This window comes from Haliotis rubra, unplaced genomic scaffold (genome assembly GCF_003918875.1).
Source record: "Haliotis rubra isolate DU_JTF1 unplaced genomic scaffold, ASM391887v1 Scf145, whole genome shotgun sequence".
Classification (NCBI taxonomy): domain Eukaryota; kingdom Metazoa; phylum Mollusca; class Gastropoda; order Lepetellida; family Haliotidae; genus Haliotis; species Haliotis rubra.
Window position 1 is genome coordinate 1,021,375 of NW_025765392.1, and position 23,857 is coordinate 1,045,231.

The 23,857-nt window shown below is 38.2% G+C and overlaps 1 protein-coding gene across 1 annotated transcript in view; it reads left to right on the top strand.

Annotated features, from left to right (window-relative positions):
• Nucleotides 1-1,284: 1,284 nt before the first annotated feature.
• Nucleotides 1,285-23,857, top strand: part of LOC124269441 (tyrosine-protein phosphatase 10D-like) — a 53,657-nt gene continuing 31,084 nt past the window's right edge. Inside the window, exons 1-3 of the mRNA XM_046704443.1 lie at nt 1,285-1,765; nt 21,047-21,338; nt 22,502-22,771. Coding sequence (XP_046560399.1) covers nt 1,724-1,765; nt 21,047-21,338; nt 22,502-22,771 — 604 coding nt within the window. The 5' untranslated portion in view covers nt 1,285-1,723. The remainder of the gene's footprint in view (nt 1,766-21,046; nt 21,339-22,501; nt 22,772-23,857) is intronic.

A 23,857-nucleotide genomic window follows, 5' to 3' on the forward strand; every position in this document is an offset into this window, starting at 1 on the left:
TCACATCGCTCATAGAATATCAGGTCAACGGGGAAAATAAAGAAAGCATGACAAGTATTTTTGCAATGTGTTTTCAGTGAAGTGTGTGCCAACAGTGTACTATTTTATCGCAATCTCCCATGTGTTGTTATGGTGTACTATTTTATCGCAATCTCCCATGACCGTGTTGTTATGGTGTACTATTTTATCGCAATCTCCCATGTGTTGTTATGGTGTACTATACCATGTGGCACATAAATAAAATATTTTTCTTCTTCTAGAAATAAAGAAACAGCACGCTTTAAATCATGAGTAACTTGGTGAGTTCTCTCAAACACCCCCACCCACTCCTCACCCCATCCCCCATACACACACCCTCAGCTAGTCCATAGACTGATGTGTATTCTCTGGAAATATACAATTTCATTAAAAACCAAGATTTCCGTTTAAATTCAGTAGTTTTTCTAGCTAACTTTTGTATTATTGGTTGGAAACATAACTATAGAATTTTTATAGACTATACAATTTTTGTTTGACGTACAAAATAGCACATTAGTATGATAACGTTATCCGGGGTAGAAAATCTCAGATACCAATATATTCAGCTATTATAATCATAACTATAACGAAATATATAAACAAAGTTATCGCTTGAAATTTATTTATGGATCATTTTGTAGTGTGTCTTTAAGGGAATCTGCCCCCGCGTACTTCATGACACAGGGGCACGTCACGCTTAGAAACGTAATACTAGGGTAGGGTCTATACCTATATGTCTTTCTAACGCTGTTTCTAAGCGTGACACGCCCCTGTGCTTCATGAAACAATTGCACATTGACCATAACAGGGTGTTATTCTGTGTTAACATTGCTTTTGGCATGCGTTCAGGCGTACGGTAAGATCATTCATACAGTTTGTACATTCCTTGCAAAGGATATCAGGGAAACATATAAAGTTTCCTATTTGATCACGCGGCGAGGTGCACTTTAACTAAGTCAAGGAAATAAGTGAAAATACGGAAATGAGCGAGGATCCCAACGGCTTGCCTCGTGTGTATAAAAATAGTCTACGACCTACTTATACCATCAAGCGATCAACCCACAAAACAAACACACATTTGAATAGGCACCTTACATCAATATGTTGTTTAGAAATGCGTATGGTTTAGTTTAAATTGGTGACGAAAGACATCTGTATTAATTCAACAAATTAAACAAAATGTAAATGTCACGCTTGAGTGAAAACTCTCGAATCGAAAACTAAGGGAATCCGCCAGAGGTGAAAACGAGGCTGTGACGTCACGATGTCGCGATGCAATGCTCGTAAGCCGAGAGGTGATTTGGGCGAGGCTTCGGAGTGAATGTCGGCATTTTCGAGTGAGTAACCCTCATTAAGGGACGGGACATTTTACTGTGTCGAAACACTCAGGACTGATCACGAGGATAAACAGGTCAGCAGCCGACTTAAATCTTCAAATTCACTCAAAGGAGGATACAAAGCGAAGCAATTTGCCAAGAAGCCTCCCAGTGAAACTTCGAGTTCGAGACCCGTTCCAAATTCACCTGTCTGAATTTTTTCTTTGACAATCACAGACGTCCGTCGTGTATCGGGCAGTGTGAGAGGTGGTGGTGACGGAAAGCTGTACCCGCAGACAGAGCGATGGTAAACTGCCATACAAGGAATATACAGTGACACGACACTTGAAACACCAGCCGATTGTGTACCGCCTCTTATTTGAGACAACATGAAATGTTTACATCTGGCATTTGTTTACATACTTCTACAGGTGAGTCTTATCGATTTGTGCGAATATTATTGTGGTCATACAATTATTTAAGTATAATCTGCCGATAGATACACATTTAAATGGATCAATATAAGTGTCAACAACTAAGGAGAGTTATAGATGTGTTCATCTGTCCCAAACTCTCGGATCGTGGTCGCGATACATTTATTAAATTGTGACAAAAACACCATGAATATTCATATCAGACGTTCATATTAACAGAATATATAAATGGCCCCCTATAAATATTTTTATCGTAAATAATGATGTATAAGATTTATATTTTACTTCACTATTTCGGATATTGTAACCTTCACCAACGCCTTTGATGTCAGGTGTGTTAAAACACTCAGACAAACATTGCAGAATAATTTTTACACTTGATAAATACAATAATTGTGAGTGGTTTTCTACTGAGACACTTCATCGTGGTGGGTTCGTGACTTATAGCCCACATAATACACACTCATATCACATTACCTAATCCATGTAATCATGTCCTTTAAACACATTCTTCTGTTGGACAAAACTATTCATTAGATACTTTTTCTTTCTCTGTGTTTAGTAGGTATGACAATTACCAACATTGTTTACAGTTGTATGTGGGATGTAGAGAGTTCTGAATACAATGATATACATTTGTCAACAATTGCCAAAAACATTTTCAAGGGCGTTGTTTAACAGGTCTTATTTCACTGTATTCAGCTAGGTAATCATGTTGTGTGTTTTTTATCAATAGAAGTCTATAAACATTTGATATTTGACAGGTTTCATCCATAGGTTTTTGTCATTTCATGATACTGAATTTTTTTAGCACTTTTTATTTTTTTGATCTGTATCACTTTTAACATTTTATGATCTTTTAGTGGTTAGTGATGTTCCTGGGACCAGATCATATCTGATCTAGTTTACAAAATACGAAGTATCTGTCCTATGCTATATTTTCAGTATGAACAGGTACATGAAATGGACACATTTAGAATGTTTCAGAATCTAGTATGTCAGTGCATAAAAATAAGTTTTAAGAAATGGAATTTTGTTTGATTTTGTCATTTCATTTCTTTATGAATATATAGAAAATATGTAATATTTGTTTCAACACTCTACAAATTATTTAATGAATATTTAAAATGACATTAGCCATGTAAATTGATAAAGATGATTATGTGTAGTCCAGCCAGGTGCTACATGGACTAGTCATTCTGACAATAGTTATATTTACCGTTCAGCTATTACCGTCAGTTATAGGTTAGAGACATGTAAGCCACAAGTGTCCAGTGTTTACCCAAACAGGTGATCTTGATATAGATGCCTATAATAACATTGCTGTCGTCATGATATCACGATCATTTACTCAGGTGTCACTGCTCATTGTCATAGCTTGTTTCAGTACAGTTTACATTACAAACATTGTTTGAACAAAATCTCAGCGTTATTACTCTGGGGCACCTCCTTAAAATTTCGGGTAGGTAGGTATGATTTATTTATTCCTTTTTTTCTTTTAGAAATAAAGTACAAACTAATAACACATTTATCAATGTGTAATTGTGCATTCAATCAAGCTTGTGGCCATCATGTCGACTTTCTCTATCAGAATGACCGATGTCTGTTGGTGCCGGGAAAAAAACAATGGTATCTGAAAGCTTATTTTATTCATTCCGCTTAAAAAAATAGGGTTGGCACCAGAATTCAAGGTTTAGTCGGGTAATCAGAACCACAACCTTTTTTTTAGGCCTTAGAAGTTAGAGCAATGACCTTATGACTTCCATGATAAGATAAAGCTTTGACACTGTGTATCCAAAAAATTAGATTTCATTTGTGAAATTGAGACAGATCTCAAGTTGAATGCGGCAGGGTCTGTAGATTTTTGTCTCTCCTTAACTGGAGTGTGTAGGATGGGTTAATTAGTCGTCCTCCTAAGTGGGCAGGGTTAGAGATTGGCCCATGACCTGGCGTGAGTGGGATGGTTTAGTGGTACAAGTGTTTGCTGGTTATACCTAGAACATGGGTTTGGTTCCAGACATGAGAACATCGTTTGTTGGCCATTTGTTCGAATGTTTCTAGACATGGAACCACTTTTTCTCATGCTTTTAGGGAGTTATAGTTAACTAAATGGCAGACCAATGTACAACGAGTTGAGTCATCTGGTGTTGTGAAGATCTCAGTTTAACATTATGGTACATCTTGAGTTTCAATCAAAAATGTTTTTTTGTACTTGAGATTAACTGTTGTTAAATTGAAGGAAAAGAAGACAAAAGGGAGTCAAGTTCAGACAGAATTCCTTCAGACAAATTTCATGGCATTTTAAAACACATACCTGGCCCAAGGGTTAACAATGAACTGGGAGAAAAGGTCAATGGGGAAAAGGTGACTTTTTCCTTTTTTTAAAGAATTTTGTGTTTGAGAATTCATTTGCTTAAATATATTTAAAAAGAACATGTGGCCTGTTGTACTTTCTACATGGTCAAATACAGTTGTCATTGTAACTTTGATGGAAATTGTTCCTGCTTCATGGGAACGTCCATAAGTCCACACAAACAAAGTACATGTTTCATTTTTGTTGGACATGAGAGGATAAAGCCAAGGGCTTTGTCTTTTGTTTCTAAATGTCAACAAGTTAGAAACTTGAAAGCTGATGTAAATGTCTAACACAAAGGTCATACCTAAGTAGGTGCCCAGTGGTAGACTGTACATATGGCAGAGTAGCAGCCACAGTGAAAGACACACCCCAAATAATAGACCATCCTGATTAGAGGAGGTAAAGTTGAATGATAGATCAGAATAGGAAGCTACCTTGTGACCAGAAGGCTTCGGTCAGGGATACATTTTGAATTGGATTGCTCTGCTTCCTGGTACTTGTCCAGTGATTTAGTGGAGGCAGGTGCTTTAATGACGTACCATTTTGCCAAAGATGGAAAGACCTACGAAAATACTTGGACTTGTTTAAGGATCGGCACATCTGAATATATATGAATGATGTAAAACTATGAAAGGACCAAGCTTTTACTTTGAGGCAACTGTAAATTTTAAACATCTAATTTCGACACAACTGTGTTTAATTTTTTTTTTTCAAATTTTATCAATTTTATCCTTGTACATTCTACTATGTTTTTACAGTGTTTGAACATTATAAGACTATACACCAGTGTTCCAATCTGAAACCCTATTGACATCCATGGAGAAACTGCAGACATCATCATTCATGCCTACCACAATATGCCCAGCATTATTGTCGATCATGTCAAACAGGTTAATAGACTACCAGTTTTAATTCTTGTATTTATATCCTGCCTGATTCTTGATCAAGTATCAGTGCCTAGATTAGTAATGTGTAGTAGGAGACTGATGCTGGTAAAACATGCAATCATTGCTCCACACAATCAGTACAATATCATCAATTTGTGTCACCCGTGCAGAGTCAATGATCATCCCAACAAGATATCCTTGTTGTGCAAACTGACATCAGTGCAAGGATTAGACTGAGTACATAGCAATGATGGTTTTACATTCAATCCACGGGTCGCTATTGGCGACACACCTACTGGTCAGGTAGGCATGACGTCAGTCACAACATTTGGATAAGCAGCTGTTTTGCTTCATTTGGTGTAAATATACCTTGTCAATTGAGAACTCGCTTGTTGCATAAATCTGTCATCTCCTTCATTGTCATCTGCACGAACAGGTAGCTTGCTGTACAGGCCATAACTTGCCATTAGAACACATGAACTCACTCCTGAAACCTTCATTGTGTAAGACTAAAATATATAAATATGAAAAACATAAAGGTGATAGTAAAATAGTAGTATTTTGTTTATGTGGACAACCATAAAGCCTTAAAATAATCATTTTAATGATAAAGGTCATAAAGGTGATTTTCTGTCCTTACCAATACCAAAATAAGCTAAATACTTTAATTAAAACCTGTAGAGAATAAATGATTAATAGACACTAAGAATTATAATGAATTTTTGTACACATAATTATTCCACAAGGTGACTCATTCTGCTGTGAGGAGGATGTGTAAAGTTTGATATAGTGAGATGGTTTTATTTTGGAAATAAGATCCTCAATATTAACAAATTTATAACCAAGAATTGAAAAAAATATTCTTGAAAGCTAACTGGGTGTGTTCATACTGTTCAAGGATGAAGATTTAAAATGAGGAAGGGTAACTTAGTATGGTGATAAACATGATAAGGAAACTATAAGCTAACAACCAGTACTGATGGTATTGACCAAAATAAAACTCAATGACAAAGAAATACTGTAGATTACTTTTATGGTAATTAATTTTGACCTTCCCATGTTGTGTCAGGATGTGAAAAAATATTGCTATGTGGAGAATGTTCTGACATATGATTTGTTGGGAGTTCCCAATCAGCAGAATATGCCGATTAGGCGATTTCTCTTCCTGATTGCTGGTGGATGAATCATGTGTGAACCGCAAACACCTGATGGCCATGGGTGTGTTCATAGTGTTAATGATATATGTATACCTACATCTGTCAGCTCAATAGTCTACGTGGACTGTTGTCATGGTTACCGGAGGGAGGACACAAAAACAAAACCTACCTTAATGACAGAAAATAGGTTTTGGTTTATATCTTCTTTATTGACAACCAAACAAAATCTGTATTGCTGTGGATATTCTGGACAAACAGTGTACACTTATAATAAGTGTGGGTTTTTTCCAGTCACAGTGGAGTCTTTCCAGGAATCATTACTTTGTGCTTGTAGATAATTGAAAAAAAGAATGTTGTCCTTGACGGTGTCTAGTAGTCCGTGATTACTGGTTATTTATTTCTCGTCATGATCATCAGTTAACCTTGAAGTTGACGTCCAGGTGACAGTTAAGTTTGATTGATGGATGGACAGTGGTATCAAAGACCGGTCACATGGTCTGTTGACCGGTGAAGCATTGACAAGCTAAGCAGGGATGTCCTTCTAGCAGACATACTGGCCGGTTATATCATTATCTATATCACCTGACACTCCTGTAAAATATACGTTCGTAATACCCAACACTCGTATGTGAGATATATGTCCATATTGCCTGTCTCTCATGTGTGAAATATACCATGTTACATCAGAATGTCCACAACACTTCGACATGGACAGAGTATTAACCAGCCGAGAGCAATGGCCTTTGTAAGTAGCTGTGAATGTAACAGGTCCCCGTTGACACGGTCAGTAGACGAGATATACATGGTCATTTTGTAACTCTGCTCAAATGTAATGCTGGGATTGATGACATGGGCAGTTAACCACACTGAGGTCAGCCTTGCCCAAAATGTATGTCTCATGATGTTAATTTCAGTGTCAACTGTCACTGAATACATTGACCCCGTATCCATCAAAGGCTGCAAATATCCTGATTGGATTACATGCTCAAAGCTTGACTGGTGTACTGGATGTCATCAATATCTGTCCTTCACTACTCTGCACATATCTTCCATATTCTAAATTCAACCACTTACATATATCCTGTCTTTGAAATACCACAGATCCATCCCTGCTTCATGCCCCCCTTCCTATTCTTACATCAAGTATTTCCACTGTAGTGAAAGTGTTTCCGAGTCAGACCGTCTCAGAATAGACACCGACATTTCCTGTGGAAGGCAGGAGTAAGCATGTTGGGTGAATATCTGTCACATTTCACCAAGTTTCGCTACATGTCTGTCAGTCACACAGTCATCACAGTGAAAGTGTTGTCGGTTGCGTGTTGAAGGTGAAGAGTGTTGACACATGTGCCTGTTTGTGTCTGTTACACCATCGTGTGGCACCGACTGTCACAAGCTAAGCTTATTAATGCCCCTCACCCGACCAGTGTTTTACTTCAAGCAGTCTTAACTTATTATAAAACTTAGGTAGAAATATAAATATTTATGTTGGATGTTTGTGTGTAGACAAACAAGTAGTATCAGTGTATATATATGTGTTATGTTTACAGAAGAAAATAGGTGGATTAAAAATATGTAGTGTAAATTTCATTTCGGCATGGACATATCCTGTATCAGGGGTAGTAAACCGGTCTTGACTGATATTTTAGCACAGATCAGTGTAAAGACTGTATTTATTTCTGCCTGTCTTATCACCAAGGAGCATATGTCAAAAGCTGTGTTTATTTTATCAAAAGTCAAAAATGTTTGCCATCAGGGTTTAGTGAATGTCACGGCTGTGATGAAGATTGTTGTTGTTTGAAAACAAGAGCATCATGAAGTGACTGTCAAGTGATGAAGACATTGTCTGGATGGTCTGGTGGGGAGGGCTGAGATAAATGTGGGGCTGGTCATATACTGAATTGTTTCAGAGCTTAACAAATGACTGTGGAACATGGGAGGTCTCGTCTGAGAATTCCAACTGTTTACCCCAGCTTGTTATGTACACAATGAAGGGTTACCTCCCCTTGCTAGACAGGTGTGGGAGAACATGCCTGTCTTCATTTTGCGTCACCATTTTCGACCCTCACAATGATAATGTCAAGCAAATTATTGTTCTTTGTTTACCAGAATTACCTGCCATTTGTTAATTCAATCCTACCTACAACAGGAGAAAATAAGTTAGAATAACATTTTGAAAGTGTTTATCAGCTGAAATTTACTTTTTGTCGCATACAAAATTATTAAAATAACAATTTGTGCAAATAGATGTATGAAATGTCGACAGCTTACTATTGCAAGTTACTTAATTTGATCAGGATGTGGGTTTGTTGATGGGGTTAAATAACACATGGATAAGAACTCACTGAAATGTATATTCGCGTTAAAAACATCTTAAGTTGAACATTCTTTTCTTCCACTGCAATGTCAAATACTGTTTGTATGCCGACATATCACAACAGTCTGTCACATTCACACTTATCTCTAGACTCACAGAATATTGTTATCAAATGTTTAGTACTTGATAAAAATTATGTATTCAGCTTTACTATCATGGTGAACAATTATAAGTTACTTATCTTCTATATCTTGTTTGTGCACCTTCTTCTTCTTCATATATCATATCAAAGAATTAAAAAACATATGTCTTTACCTGTCAGTAAAATTTTACTTTAAATAATGCATACATTGTAGCATTTATTTTGCATCCTGACACATTGTTCACAAGTTTCGTTGAATCGATCTTGATTCAGAGCCCCTTCTATTCCACATGGGGGAAGACATGCGGTAGAGTGAATGTAAACTCAGCTATGTACATTCTGCCATTAATAGCAGTCAATTGCATCACACAACCTGGCCACATGTCTCAGGGTTTTTGTTTCGGATGCAGCGGACATTGTGGGCATTGTTTGTGAAATGTTCCAGTGAGGGCTTCCTGTAATCAATGCCTTGTTGTGTCAGTGCACAGATCTGTCAACACAGCCGTGACAAGCTCCCCGGACATGTCACACGGTGCATTACCGTGGCCACCACTCCCGTCACTATAAGGATGATACACCAATCACAGGATTAGTGTGAGGAAAACTCGACTTGTTTGTCTTTGAGATGACATGAAATGTTATCGGTATGGATAATGCCATTTGTCTTACATCCAAGAACAGGAAAACCTGAGACCATTGAGGAAAACAATGTTGTTATATGATTGATTTAAAAATGGATATTTGAAGGATTTGGATCATGTGCTTTGCTTGGTTATCTTCCTGGTTCTACTCTGGATATCACCAGGTACCGCATGTATACCATGCTTGAGACCGTAAGGGATTCTAGTAAGACTTAGCTTGGATTAGAGCAGCATTAAACAACAGACACATGAATGAATACACACAAAACTGTAGAATCATACAGGGCTCCAGATAATTTTTCAAGATCAGGAGTACGTACTCCTTATTTTTTCAATATAGCAGTACTGGAAAACCTTAAGAGTACATTTAGAGTACTGAATGGAATTTAATGGAGTAATCGTAATCTTGTGTTTCGTTTCATATATGCATCACAACATTGCTACTCTTGTGTAAACAGGTCAATAAACAATAAAACAATACTTTTTCAGATAAATACGTCTGTAAATTATTCTAAGACCGTACACCATTGCTGTGGTGCATATCTGCTCTGTTTTCTAAATTATTTCCTACGTATTGTGCATATTTTTTATCCGTACATACACTGATACAGATGTTTTCAGAAACCCTGATGATAAGTACTATTTTTGCAGATTAAAATCTGATGACTGAACTATCTAATTTAACTCATAGTTTACCTTGCTGTGTTTTAATGTAACAGCTATTTGTCGGGATATGCTCAGTTGATGATGCCAGCACAGGGGTGGAAATAACTTAAAAAATGCTAGTGTACTCTGGTACACATGTAATATCACTTGCCCTGATAATTTTCCCACTATACTGGCCGATTTTCTAGTTGATTTTTTAAATAAACAACATAATTGACATTGGAAAGTCAACTGGACAGCGGTACAGTGTGATATACAAATTTGCTTGCCTGACAGGAAAAAACACTGTACTGGGGCATCGGGCAATTTGTTATTTTCACCCCTGCAGCAGCCAGTGTCATTAAAATGTCCAAATTGAATTTAGAAAAATTCCCTGTCTGTGTCAACATATATAACTATTAACAAGTTTTATGGCCCATCAAATGTAAACATTACTTTTTTGACAAGAGCTATATAAAGGAAGATTTTTAATGCTTATTTTTAGTATACCTCTTTGAATGGAGTCTCAGTGTACAATTTCAGAACGCATAAAAATAAGTTTCAGCCGGGGGCACTTCTGTTTAGAATCCTGGTTAAATCTCTGTCATACACATGAACACAATATCTGTCAATCATTCCACTGGCAGGTGTACTTTGCTTGCTGACTAATATTCATTGTTTGAGTGCAGGTGGATTCAGCGTGTGTAAGTACATCTTGCAACACATCGTTCAGTTGGTTGTTGGGGTGATCCGCGGTAGCCTAATGGTTACAAAGCATTTGCCCGACACGCCAAAGACCCGGGTTCGATTTCCCACATGGGTACAATGTGTGAAGCCCATATCTGGTGTCCCTTGCTGCAATATTGCTGGAATATTGATAAAAGATGCGTAAAACTAAACTCACTCACTCACTCACTCACTCAGTTGGTTGTGGGTAATTCTTTTTGCTACTGATTTGTGAAGACAACACATGTAAAGTCTTTACCTATCTTAGGATGCTGTTTGTACAGATAAACTGTGTCAATCCGGTATGAAAAGTGTCCAGTACTCCCTATATGAATATTCAGTAGCGGTGGGATGTGATCCTGATGATCACTATTACTGTGTTTTGGTGAAAGTAACTACTCTGACACAAGTATGGAACAAAAACTGAACAGATAACAATATCATGATTTCCTCTCAAATTGACATTAAGACTGTTTTTTGGCAATGTTTTTTAAACTAATCAGTTTTAAACACCATGCCTGGAAAAGTTTTGAAGATGATGTTTGTTGAATGATTTGGCCCGCTTTGAGTTTTTTCAATGTACTCAGTTGAAAAGAAAGTTTTGGAAGTGATGAGGGTGGTGAGACTTGAGGTTGTATTCCGTTCATCACAACGATCGAGAAAAAGATGGCAGTTAATTCCCCCTGAATTCAGGTAATTTAGGGCTTAATGTTAAGAATGTTCAATTAGGAAATGTGACATCTCCTTGTGTAGAGCAGTGCAGGTCCTGTGTTTGATGTAGTGCTCAGATCGGATGGAGGGTATTTGTCAGCCTGCCAGTTTGTGTTTGAAGAAGACAACAATTCTTAAGTGTTTTAGCGATTTAGTAAATCTGTAAATTCTTTATACTTTTCTGTCTTGAGTTGATTCTTGGAATTGTGACAATACTTCCTTTTTGTGTGGATAAATTGAGTTTTGGTTTCTTAAATATTTCCTGACTTAGCTCTTTCTGAGTCTGAAACTGAGTCGATTTGTTGGAGGTCCTTAGTGCATCCGATGTACATTTGTGATGGTGCTTTTTGAAGAAGGAACATCCTCTTGTTAGCTTGAGGGAGGGCATGGGGGGATTAACACGCCAACAATTTGACTATTTATTGAACATAGTGTAAATGCTATATAAGGTTATTTTTGTAATTGTATGCTCAAAAGAGTGAAAGAATGCCCAATTCTTTCATATTGCTATAATTAATCTGTCTGGCATGAAAAAATATTTATAGTAATATGACTTCTTTTTGAGTCATAGTATGACAGATTAACAATAATACGAAAGATTCAAATGTTCTTTTTTAGAGTTGTACGCATTATGTCATTAATATTCTTATGACATATTTTGGCATGTGTCAAATGTTAGCGGATGTTCTTCATACTGTATAACTGAAAGACCAGCATCTTGATTCTCACTATTATCTTATTTACTATCAAGTTCGTATTTCATTTAAGACAGACATGTCAGTTTATATTGATGGTGCTCAGAATTCAGAAGCAGTCTGTCAGTCATGGAAGAAAACAGGTTTAGGAGTTTATTTGAAAGAGATCAAAAGTTCTTCTTTGGGCTGATACAACAGAGGCCCTGTTCACACAGGCTATGTATCTGTCTCTGAAATCGTGACCTGAGTTGATACTGGAGAATCAGGTCTTTAATACAGACATGCTTCCAATAGTCACCCAGGCCATTCCATTCCAACATCTGTCAGTAAATCTTTCATGTTGTGTTTGCTTTCACGGGAGGTATTTGCTGTGCATGTCCCACTGGTCAGAGTCAACACGCTCCAACTGTAATCTCGTGTCAGCTGATCCAAAATCTACACATTGTCATTTCTTGATCGCCCGTGATTTGCTGTGTGATTGGGGATTACAAATAGATTCTGTATGCTGTTCAATTAATCAATGTTCAGATTAGACTCTGGCTTTGTCCTTGTCCACCGAGGACGTAGACTGAGTAATAGACTAGTCTCTGAAATGAACATATTTTACAGAAAAACAGTTCATAATTGTGAAAAATAAAATATAATGAAAAGGAGTCGTGAGATTCTCTTCATTTTCCTGAAACTGTGGAAATCTACACTTGCCACATAATCTAGACTTGCATGGGCTTTCTTGGATGTGTATATTTCAGGGTCTGTATGACAGACTGAGTGACTAAATTAGGCTTAATGCTGCTTTATTTAAACACCGTTCCAGTTAACATGGTTAAGGAATGTTCAGCTAAATAGGGAGGAAGTCCCTGTGTGATGCAAGTCTGAGATGCTACCTCTCTGGCAAAACCCATGAACCTATGGTGCTAACAAACCTAAAAACATAATCGGGTAAACTGGTTTCAAAGCCACTGATTATCATTGGTTTCTGGTACGTCAAGGGGACACAACTCTGCACAGCAAATTGGGACACTGAGGCATGCCTCCTGTGCTGAAGTGGAGGCATAATTGTTTTCTTGGAACTAGTCACCTCTAAGTAAACTGTATTACATGGACATGTGTGTGTGTTGACTGGTAACCATGTTTGATATCATGAAGAAAGGGCCAGAGTGATAGGATTACAAGGCTGAGGTTAAACAGAATGATAAAAATTGAAAATTGTTTTGTTTTGTCCTATAGCCATATTTACAACTCATTTCACCTTGAATATGTTCATGTTTTGACAACACATGTCTTCTTTCATCATTGTAATGGAGGACAAAGCATGCCATCTGTATGCAGGTTCACAGTAATGTCACATCCTGCATGTGAGTCCCAGTGGTGACCTGCTGGCACCACGGTGTACCAGCCCAAACAATGGTCACATGATGCTGTGAAGGATGTACACACATGTGGTATGTCGCACACAATGTCACTTCAACATTACACTGTCTGCTGCATGACATACATGCAATAACTGAGACAGAACCAACGGGCACTGTGGGTGGACAGAACAGCTTGGGATGAGCTGTTAGGAGACTTGTATACTTCTTGGTGTGGAAACAGCCATCTTGGGCAGGTGTTTCAGGACCAGTGAGCAGCTGACTTTAGGGAAGAGCTGGAAGGCCTTTGTAGTCCTACTGAAACCGGACTGACCAGAACAGTGCTTCTGATAAAGCCTTTGATGGTACACAGTTCAGTCAGTCAGATTAACTAACCTTCTGTTCACAGTCAGTTTCTCTGATTTGCTGAGATAAGCATTTCACTTTAGCCACTGCTTTATGGGAGTCAAACATGTCATGGTTACATACAAACAGGTTGAGGCTGAAACTGAACTTGTCACTAGTGACAGGGCCCTGAGGCCATATGAAGGAAGCAAGGCTGTGATGTGATGCAATACATATCTGGATAATAAGTGTGACATACCTTGTAAAAATTAATGATTAAAGTTGCACTCGACTTAATCAAACATTTTGTCATAAGTACTCCAATTGTGTCATTCAAGCAAAAAATTATAATTTGAAATCATTGTTTTGTATGAATTAACATGGCCGTCTTATAAATGCTTGCGTCATCAAGTGACAGTTGCTGATAAAACACTTGTACCATACACCGTGCCTCAATATAAACTCAACATTTAGAAATCAGGTAGGCAGAATTCTAGATCGCTGTACTATCTTTGATTGCAACCTTTTGTGATCTCAGCCTGGGTAGTGTGTTTTTCGTTATTCTTGAAAGGCATTTAGAAGTTTGAAGAACATAAATACACGCTTTTATGGATAACATTAGTTCTTTTTATTCTTTATATGACATTTCAGAGCTAATACTTCTTGGTCCTTCATCATTCACTCCATATAAAGAATAAAAAGAAGTTGTTATCCATAAAAAATGTGTCAATGTATCCATGTTTTTCGTTACATATCACAGGGAGTGGGAATGTTTAAGAGAGTTGCAGCAGTCATGAACCCCGGCCATGGAGGCATGTTGTACAGGGGAGTGGTGTTTCTCACACAGATAACCCCTGCAGCAGCCATGTTGACATGCTCAGTGCAGGTTAATGAGCCACTCTGGCCAGAGGCCAGCCTATGTAATTACATGGAAGTTACAGATAACATGGCCTCATCTTGCTCTACGTGTCTCTCATTGGTGGTATTGGATTACAGTCGGGTCTTAGTGAGAAACTGATATGGATGGACGACTAACTAAATAAATGAATATAAATGAATCCGGTTAATAAATGAATGAATTAAACATCAAATTTATGGGCTGATACAGTAAACTTGGGCTCATGGATTTTAGGTAGTGTTCAACAGTCACAGATTTGCATTACTTTGGGACCGCCTCCGTGGTGTAGTGGTTAGAGCGTCCGCCCAGAGTGCGGAAGGTCGCGGGTTCGATCCCCGACCGCGTCATACCAAAAGACGTTAAAATATGGTACTTGTTGGTCCCTGCCTGGCGCTCGGCATTAATGGGTACAGCAAGGACTGGTCGGCTCGGAGTCAGTATAATGTGTCTGAGTGGGGTATTCATGCTTCACTGCGGCATGGTATCTCAGTGGGCTAGCACTATAAAACCAGCTTCAGTCTGGGCTAGTACAAGCAACCGCACATACACATACACACGCATGCACGTCGTCATATGAGCGAAATATTCTCAAGCACGACGTTAAACCCAATTCCACCACCACCACCGCATTACTTTGGGTTTTCTTCTCATGGGAAACTGACACATCTTAAACTAAAATATATGAAAAATAGCTCCAAACACCATCTTACTCACCATGTTCTTCTTGTTATCATATCATGGCTAATTCTCTTTGTAGTTTTGTTTGAGAAGGACTTCTTGACTGACGTAATTTCCATATATCTCCCATTACTTTACATGAGTCATTTCACTGAGTGGGTTGTTGTATGCAGTTTGAAACTCTCACTGTCAGCATTTCAATGAGGGCCACTCGTTCAGTGTATACTCGTTGTATAATGTACAAGTATGGCTGAATGTGTTCAGGTGCTGCTATTATCAGGCTTGGCTTTAGTCACGTTAATATCATATTGAAGTAGAAAGTAATGGTCTTTTCGGGGCTGGATATATATAGATATCTAGTCATCTAAAGAGATTTGTAGTAACTTCTTTTGGAATCTAGTGCCACACCTTGTCTGTCTCACAGTCGTTGAACTGCATTCAGTTCAGCTAATCTATGTTTCCTCAGGCTCCCATGTCACTGTGGCTCCTTTTCAGATTATAAGGAATTGTTTGTTTCTATCAAAATTATATATATTCTGATATTAAACTTTAAGCTTTCTTGGTGTTTTTTTAAAATTTTTGTCACCAGATTGTGATAGTTAGTTTGAAAAAAACCCCAACAGTCCAATTGTCTTTGTTTCCTCTTAAGTAAGCAAGAAAAAGTCCTATTTCTGGTCAGTGAAGTAAAAATTCCATTGACTTACAGTCTATTTTATACTTTTCAAATTTCTTTTTCACAGATGTTACATTTACACGTTCATGATATTTATAGGTTGTATACATAACATGTGCAAAAGTTCAATACGTTACTGTTATGACTATGACTGACTCTTGGTAATGTCCAGTGGGATGTGACACAATAAACACTTCTGAATAGCTCTATCTGTGCTTCATAATGACCTCATGACAGTGACACCAGAAAATACACTGTAATGGGATTTTCTGTCACCTATGCAAAATGTTTCACTGTCGGAAAAGCTTTGTCAGTGGTTGAGAACCTGCATTTGAATTACTGTTTATTTATTTATTATTTTAGGAATATGTATCACTTGTCAAATTCAGTTACCATACAGGTGATGTGTCTCCAGTTGGGTGTATGGCTTGCAGCATTATGACTGTAGCTGTGGCACGACATGGTTGACCATCAGTGACCTACTGACAACCATGCTGTCTAATGTCAAACAGTGTACACCAATGGGAATGTATTCCAGCTTTCACTGTGTCAGTGGGTCAGGAGAAACACACACTCATCCAGACGCATAGTTGACCCCTGGCACAATGTCGCTGACCTCTCCAGTTACATACCCATTGGCACACAGTTCTTATGCTAAGATCTGTTATCGGAGTTGCACAATGCAGCTAATGACTTGCCCCATGACTTACTGACTTTAAGCCATGGCTTCCTGACTGCTTGAAGTGTGTGCCAGCCTGAGTTTCCACAGCATTGCCAGGTGGGATGCCAAGTATGAATTTCATCTCAGTTGAGGAAAGGGCAATGAGAACTGACCACTGGACCCTTGCTTCAAATAGAACAATAGAGGGGCAAACACACAGGAATTACTTGTAGGTTGGAAGGAAAACATGCTTGTTTATGTTTCCCTTGAAGAGGCTTGTTGTATAATTGACTGAGTTACCGTAGGAGGTCTTGAAGCACATTAAGTGGAAGACATTAAACTATTAATATAGCCCTAAGTATGTAAGGTTGTGATAATTTGGATGTTTGTATTGTATGTTTATATAGTTGAGACAATGTTTGTGTTGTGTTTTTGGCATCAGGTGAAATGTTCTTGAAGTGCTCTAGGTGCTATGACCTGGCATAGAAAAGAGAGTCAACACCTGAATAATGATTGTGGGATTTTTACAAATGGGAGAGAAAGGATTAAAAAGTTGATTGTGAGTTGAGGGTGACAATGTGGAAGCCTGGGTATTAATTGCTTGCCAGTGGAGGTCCTGCTACAGATTGTGCTGGCTCCATGTTGTCTGGGATCTGTTGTCTGTGTCTGTCCACAGCCATACTTAGAGCAGATTTACAGGATGCAGGAGAGAATGTATGTTTGTTCTTTTGATAAATCTAAGTTCAGACAAACTTGTTTCCTTATTTTAACAGTGTTTAAGGATTTTCTCAGCTAACCTGTTAAGATACAGAATAGAAAATAAATTGATTTGGTATTATCATTAAACATGTGAAAAATACAGTGAGTGGAAATTTTTTCAAACTTGTTTTTTTTGGTCATATGTCTTCTTATATAAACATTTGGGCAGGTAATATGCAATTCAAAAAGGAAATCCTTATATGGTCAGTGGAATTGTTTGGAAACCTGGCTTTCTTACTCTCCTGAATGTTTACATATATACAGGATATATACAAAGGGGCATATAACCCACCACAAATTTATTTATCCAGGAATTGTAAGTTTGGAAAATTTAAGAGCTGTTTGGAATCATAGCAGGTCAACAATGTCTCCCTGAAAGTGACAGCTGTCATGTTCTGTGATAAACACATATAGAAGATATTTTTGTTCCATTATTAACATCACTTTCATTTATTAATGAAACATCGGAACACTAACCCTTGTTCTCAGGAAATGTATATTTTTGATAGAAACAAATATTCAAAGCTTTTTACTTTGAAATGGGAGTGCCAGTGAGATCGGAGGTACAGATTCCAGAACCTGAGGAAAATTTAGATTTGCTTCAGATTGGGGAATTGTGTAACAGATATATTCGGGTTGAAGGGATTATCAGTATGGACTCCTGGATAAGGGTTTATCACTGAATGAGTTGTTGAGGTGTTTTTATGAATACCAGTTATTCATTACTTATTCATGGGGAGAAATTACCATTTTCCTGCACCATCTGTTCTGTGAAACAACTTCAGGAAATTAAGATTTAATCTGTAGCTGGAATTCACTGCGGATTTCCAGGTGTGGTTCTGATGTTATATTTATCAGTTTGATCAGAGCGATCTTGTAACAAGCACACGCTACATCTCATGTTGGATGTTGAACATCTTTTTTTTAATGTGAAATAAGGGAGGTACTTCTATGAATAATATAAGCATCACCTGATGAGCTGTATATTTTTTCACCATTGCATGTTTCATTTATTTTTATGAAAACACAATCAGCCACTTAGTGCATGCCATGTGGTCACCACAGATATAATACACGGTTTATGTAGACCCAGGGGTGGATTTTGAAGAAGGAGAGGTACACAAAACATGAAGTCCAAAGGTTAGGGGGAAATGCTCCACAGGCATAAATTTTTGAGGGGACTGGATCCGCCACTGAGACCTCAGATATTCCGACCCCAGTCTGTGGCCAGACTCAGTTCAAATTCTCAAATCGGAAATAAACATTTTCCAGTCCATGTAGTTCCCTGTCAAATAGTGTTGGTTTGTAGAGGTGACTTGTATTTCTCTCAGGTCAAGACTAATAATGTGTATAGTGCTCAGGTTTACACCAATGCATTGAACACAACATTAAAACTTGTCCTAATTTGAATTCTCCAAGATTGCCTGCCATTGAGTGCACTTGGGGAACCTAAAGAAATCCCTGTATGCACATGTGTGTTTCTATTCACAAGGGTGGAAATAACTTCAAAATTGATAGTGTACTCTGTACAGTGGCACATGTAAAGTCACTTGCCCTGATAATTTTTCCACTATACTGACCGTTTTCTTGCTGATTTTTTAAATAAACAACATAATTAACATTGGAGAGTCAACTGGACACTGGTACAGTGTGATATACAAATTTGCTTGTCCGACAGAAAAAAAACAATGGACACGGACGTCGGGCAATGGGTTATTTTCACCCCTGATTTATAGTCATTGTTTTCCTGAAAATATGTTTCACCTCTGACTGAGTGAATCAAAATATGGTGAAAGAATTATCAGATCAATGCTTATAGAAAAACATACTGGAACATGTTGAGAACATAGCCAAATAAACATCCAACTTTTACACCCTACATGGAAAGTTAACAAGCATCGTTTGATGAAACAATATCACAGTTTTCTTAGTCCATATTTGTCAACTTTTTGAAGTGATGCAAAATATTACAGTGAACCAGCAACTGCAGTTTAGGAGTGTTAATATCTCCTGCATTGATGAGAGGGCGACACATGGTCAAGGATATCGCAAACACATTTGTTGAGCGGACCGTTCAAACAGACTCGCACCAGCCGTGACCTTGATGACAGACACTGGCTTTACACAGCCTGCTGTGTGTTGCCGTCAGGGGCAAATCCTCAAAGATGAGGAATTGGCTTGAAGTTACTGTTTGATGACATGTTTTTCAACTCGAGCCAAAGTTTCACCAGTTGGTAATGCCCATCTCCCCCAGTGAGTCATGACTACAAGGGACATGTCATGGCTGCTCCACTGTACAAATAGGTCAGACCTTAACTGTTAAATATTTCATACATGTCGTCACTTATAGACTGATATGTGAACAAAATAATTCTTCCGTGTAAAGGGGTTGGGTAGCCTAGTGGTTAAAACGTTCGCTCGTCACGCCGAAGACCCGGGTTCGATTCCCCACTTCGTTTCAATATGTGTAGCTCATTTCTGGTGTCCCCCGCAGTGGTATTGCTGGAATATTGCTAAAAGTAGCGTAAAGCTAAACTCACTCACTCACTCTTCCATGTACAAAAGGGTCCGTGGCAGCATTTTATGCTTGATAAAATTAATATTAGGCAGTGGTGTTGTAGTTTAAGAAGATTATAGTAGGCCTGCATTGTAACACTGACAGTGTCGAACTATTGACTGACAGCCAGAACATTCTGACTGCAAGATATGGTATCAGTTATTCATGAAGAAATGTACACTTTGTTCAGCATCTTTTAGAAAATTATGTTAAAGACCAGACACGTAATGTTAGGTATATATTGAAACATACCAAAAAGGCAAAAACTATGAAAAAGTGTTACATTCATTAACATGATTGTTACTCAAGCTTTAAATAATACCTTGAAGTGAATTTTTACATGTTGTTCATTGATTTAGTTGTTTTCAAAAGTCTGTAAGAATTTGCCATTCGCTATGAACATATTTGCTGAGAAAGTCTGCAAAGATATACAATTGGTTTAGCTTATTATGGGAACCTTTCATCTACCATGTCTACCAGTATCTGCAGGATATTGACATGGGTAAGAAATACTCACCAGCTGATATATTATTATCTTGCCTCACACATAAATGTCTTTTTCTGATTGGCTAAGAGCTCTTCTATTATTTTCAATGTACCCCATTTACAAGCGAGTAACAGTTTCTGTGTACCCCGCTGGGAAAGCCGAACTCATTTGGTACTTCATAGTAGTAATTCTTTATCTCGAATAACAATGAATCACGTATGATGTACGGAAATTACCGATGTTTTGCGAATGCAAATCGATGGAAGGGAGATAACTCTAAATATGTTTTTCTTGTCGTCCTATCGTCTGGTACTCCATACTATGAGCCGATACCCGTGCCGATACAGTTCAAAGTTACCATTGGGGTGTTCGGTAAGATAAATACGTTGTTCACTAGTCCCTCGGGGCCCATGAGTTGATGTACATCGATGTTTCTTTATGTTGCCCTCTCACTTTGGGCTCAAGGAACATAAACAAACAATCGAGGGTACATCATTCCATGTTCCCCTCGAGACCAGTGAACAACTTATAATGTCATAATGATTGATGCTTATATGTTTTCAAGGGCACCTGTATATTATTGGTGATTTGTTCCAGGTGTCGAGGGCGGAGATTCTGGCCAACTTCACTGCAGGCATCTCCTCCACCGAGTCCACAGTAACTGTGAGATGGGACATCGTGAACTTGGTCAACGACACACAGTATATGCTGAAACACCACCGAACAGGCGGCATCTTCATCACTGACCTCTACTTCCACCACCCCTTCAACCATTCGCACATAGAGCACACAATAACCAACCTCTACCCCGGTGTCAACTACACCATATACATCTTCCGCAACAGCAACAGCAGCGATGGCAGGATTTTCATCAAGAGCGTCAACACAAGTATGTTCTTGATAGAGGCAGTCATAAATCATATCAAAGGATGCCCACTTATCTGTATTGAGAGCTCTTTGTATTTTATGTGAAATATTTTTTAGAGTCTAGATGACTTTGTATAACTCTACAATTGAGACAAGAGAGAGTTTCGTGTCTGTTTTGTTGAGCCTACTTTTTAGCCTGTTGGCATATATATAGATCACTCACCATCTTTCCAGTTTTGTATATGTTTTGAAGAGGGGGTTAACCTAACAGAGTTGGTTAAACAATGATCACTGAATCACAATGTGCCGTATATCACACACTTAGGGTATATCAAGGCGTGGTCAACCTGAAGTCAGTATACTGTGTCTGAGACGACATTTGTATTAAACTGAGGCGTTATCATTCATTGGGCTAGCACTATAATACTGGCATCAGTCAAGTCCAAGCAGACTCAAACTTACGTACATGCACATGGCTGTGACAGTTCAGTAATCATGCAATATGATGTTAACCCACATTTCATCTCAACCCACTTAAGAGACTGTTGCTTTTATCCTCCAGCATAGAGCTGAGGAAGTAGGATTGTTGTATTGGTTTCATTGTCCCGTATCACTGCGATTCAGGTTTGTGCCAGCACTGTTTTTAGACCTAACTAATAGTGGTGATCCGATTAATTGAAATAATCGAAGATTGGTCGCAGTGACTAAACGACTAAGCAATCGATCATGTTTTCTCATAATCGAACACAAACAATTCTGGAACACTTGTTTTCATCAACAATACCTTTCACAAGGTTGGTTTTGTCTGTTACATTTTATAAGCACTATAAGCTCGTTCCAAGTCATGATTGAATCTATCTTAAAGACACCAAGAAATTTATGTTCCTAACATACTAGTCATCCTTTAAAGATGTGAAATTTTGCCCAAAATAACTACGTTTTTTTTCCTTATTTTTTTGTGCATTAACAAATTACATAAATGACGCTAACCAATTATTTTCGATGATTGATCGGTGGTAATGAGCCAATCATCAATTATGAGATTTGAACCAATTCCCAATACTACTAACTAAGCCCCTTTTGAATTGGCCGTCAGTTTTTCCTTTTCGACACTCTCTTGTCGCTTTTACTGTTTAACTGACCAGACTGAACACTGTTCTTATTGCCGTCATTTTCCTTTGCTAGTTCCTCTGCCTCCTGTGAATGTTGCATCCACATCAGTCGGGACGACATGGGTTGACCTGACTTGGGATGAAGGGTACAACAGTACCCAGGAATCCCACCAGATAGTGTACACCGATCAGCTGAACAGTGGAACAAGCACCGTCCAGGGCACAGCGGGCACCTCCTTCAATCTGACTGGACTGCATCCCGGACATCGGTATAATGTCCGCATCAAGGCCATGACCGGAGACAAGACTAGCAATGAGTCTGAAGCGGTAACAATCACTACAGGTGGGTGGTATGATGGGATGGACTTTCTGCAATTTCCGTTGAATAGAGAGAAAACTTGTCAGTACCATTTCAATCAGATCTTCTGGATTAGTACATAATTTGTAAAAATGTTCAGAAGTTTCCGGCGGATTGTGAAGGGGGTGAGGTTCGACTAATCAGAGGTGGACACAAGTCTCTGAAACAGGACATGTGATATAGTGGTACTACTGATGTCACTGTTTTCGAGATGGTGACCTTTGATATGAAATTATCCTTTGCTAAGTGTGCTTCAGATTTGTTTTGAGACTTTATGTGTATGCTCACATTCTATTATTCACGTTGGGCACTGACAATTTCTTTGGGTAGACATATATGTTTCCTCCATTGGGACCTGTTTATTGAGTATTTTAAAGCAAGGAGTTCACACTGTTGACATGTTTCTGCTTGAAAAGCTGATTCTAAATTGCTTCTGTTCGTCTGCTACTCCAAGTGTGTCACTTATCACATCATCTCGCAACAGCGATCCCCGTCAGTTACAGATAGCAAGACATGGCCTTTTTGTGCATTAGACCCTGCACTTGGGTTTATGTATAGGGGTATGTGCATTAGATCAGTAAATGAATATGTTCAGCAGGGCTCGAAAAATTCAAAAATCTGCACTTGCCCTGTAGGGCGATTAATATGAACTTCCACTTGTCCTTCTAAAACTGTACTTTCCCTATAGATCAATGATCATGCATCACAATGAATATACATTTAAATTATTGTATTTCAAAATGTTTGCTTGGCATAAAACTACAATAAACATTTCTTACTTTGTCTTCTGTACAAAATCTTTGACAAAATTGAATTCGTTCACCATTTAAGATAGCTGAACTTCAAGGAAAAAGAAAAATGTTGCTTTTGGGTCAGAAAACGTACTCGTCCTCTAGGACAAGCAAATTATGTTTTTCACTTGCTAGAAACAAATTTTACTTGTCAATACGAGCGGGCGAGTGGAAGGTTGGAGCCCTGTTCAGATGTGAAGGTACACAAGATGAAAAGACTATCAAGTATTAAGGGTAATTAAGCATAGTGATATTAGTTTGGAAATTTTTCATGCATGTT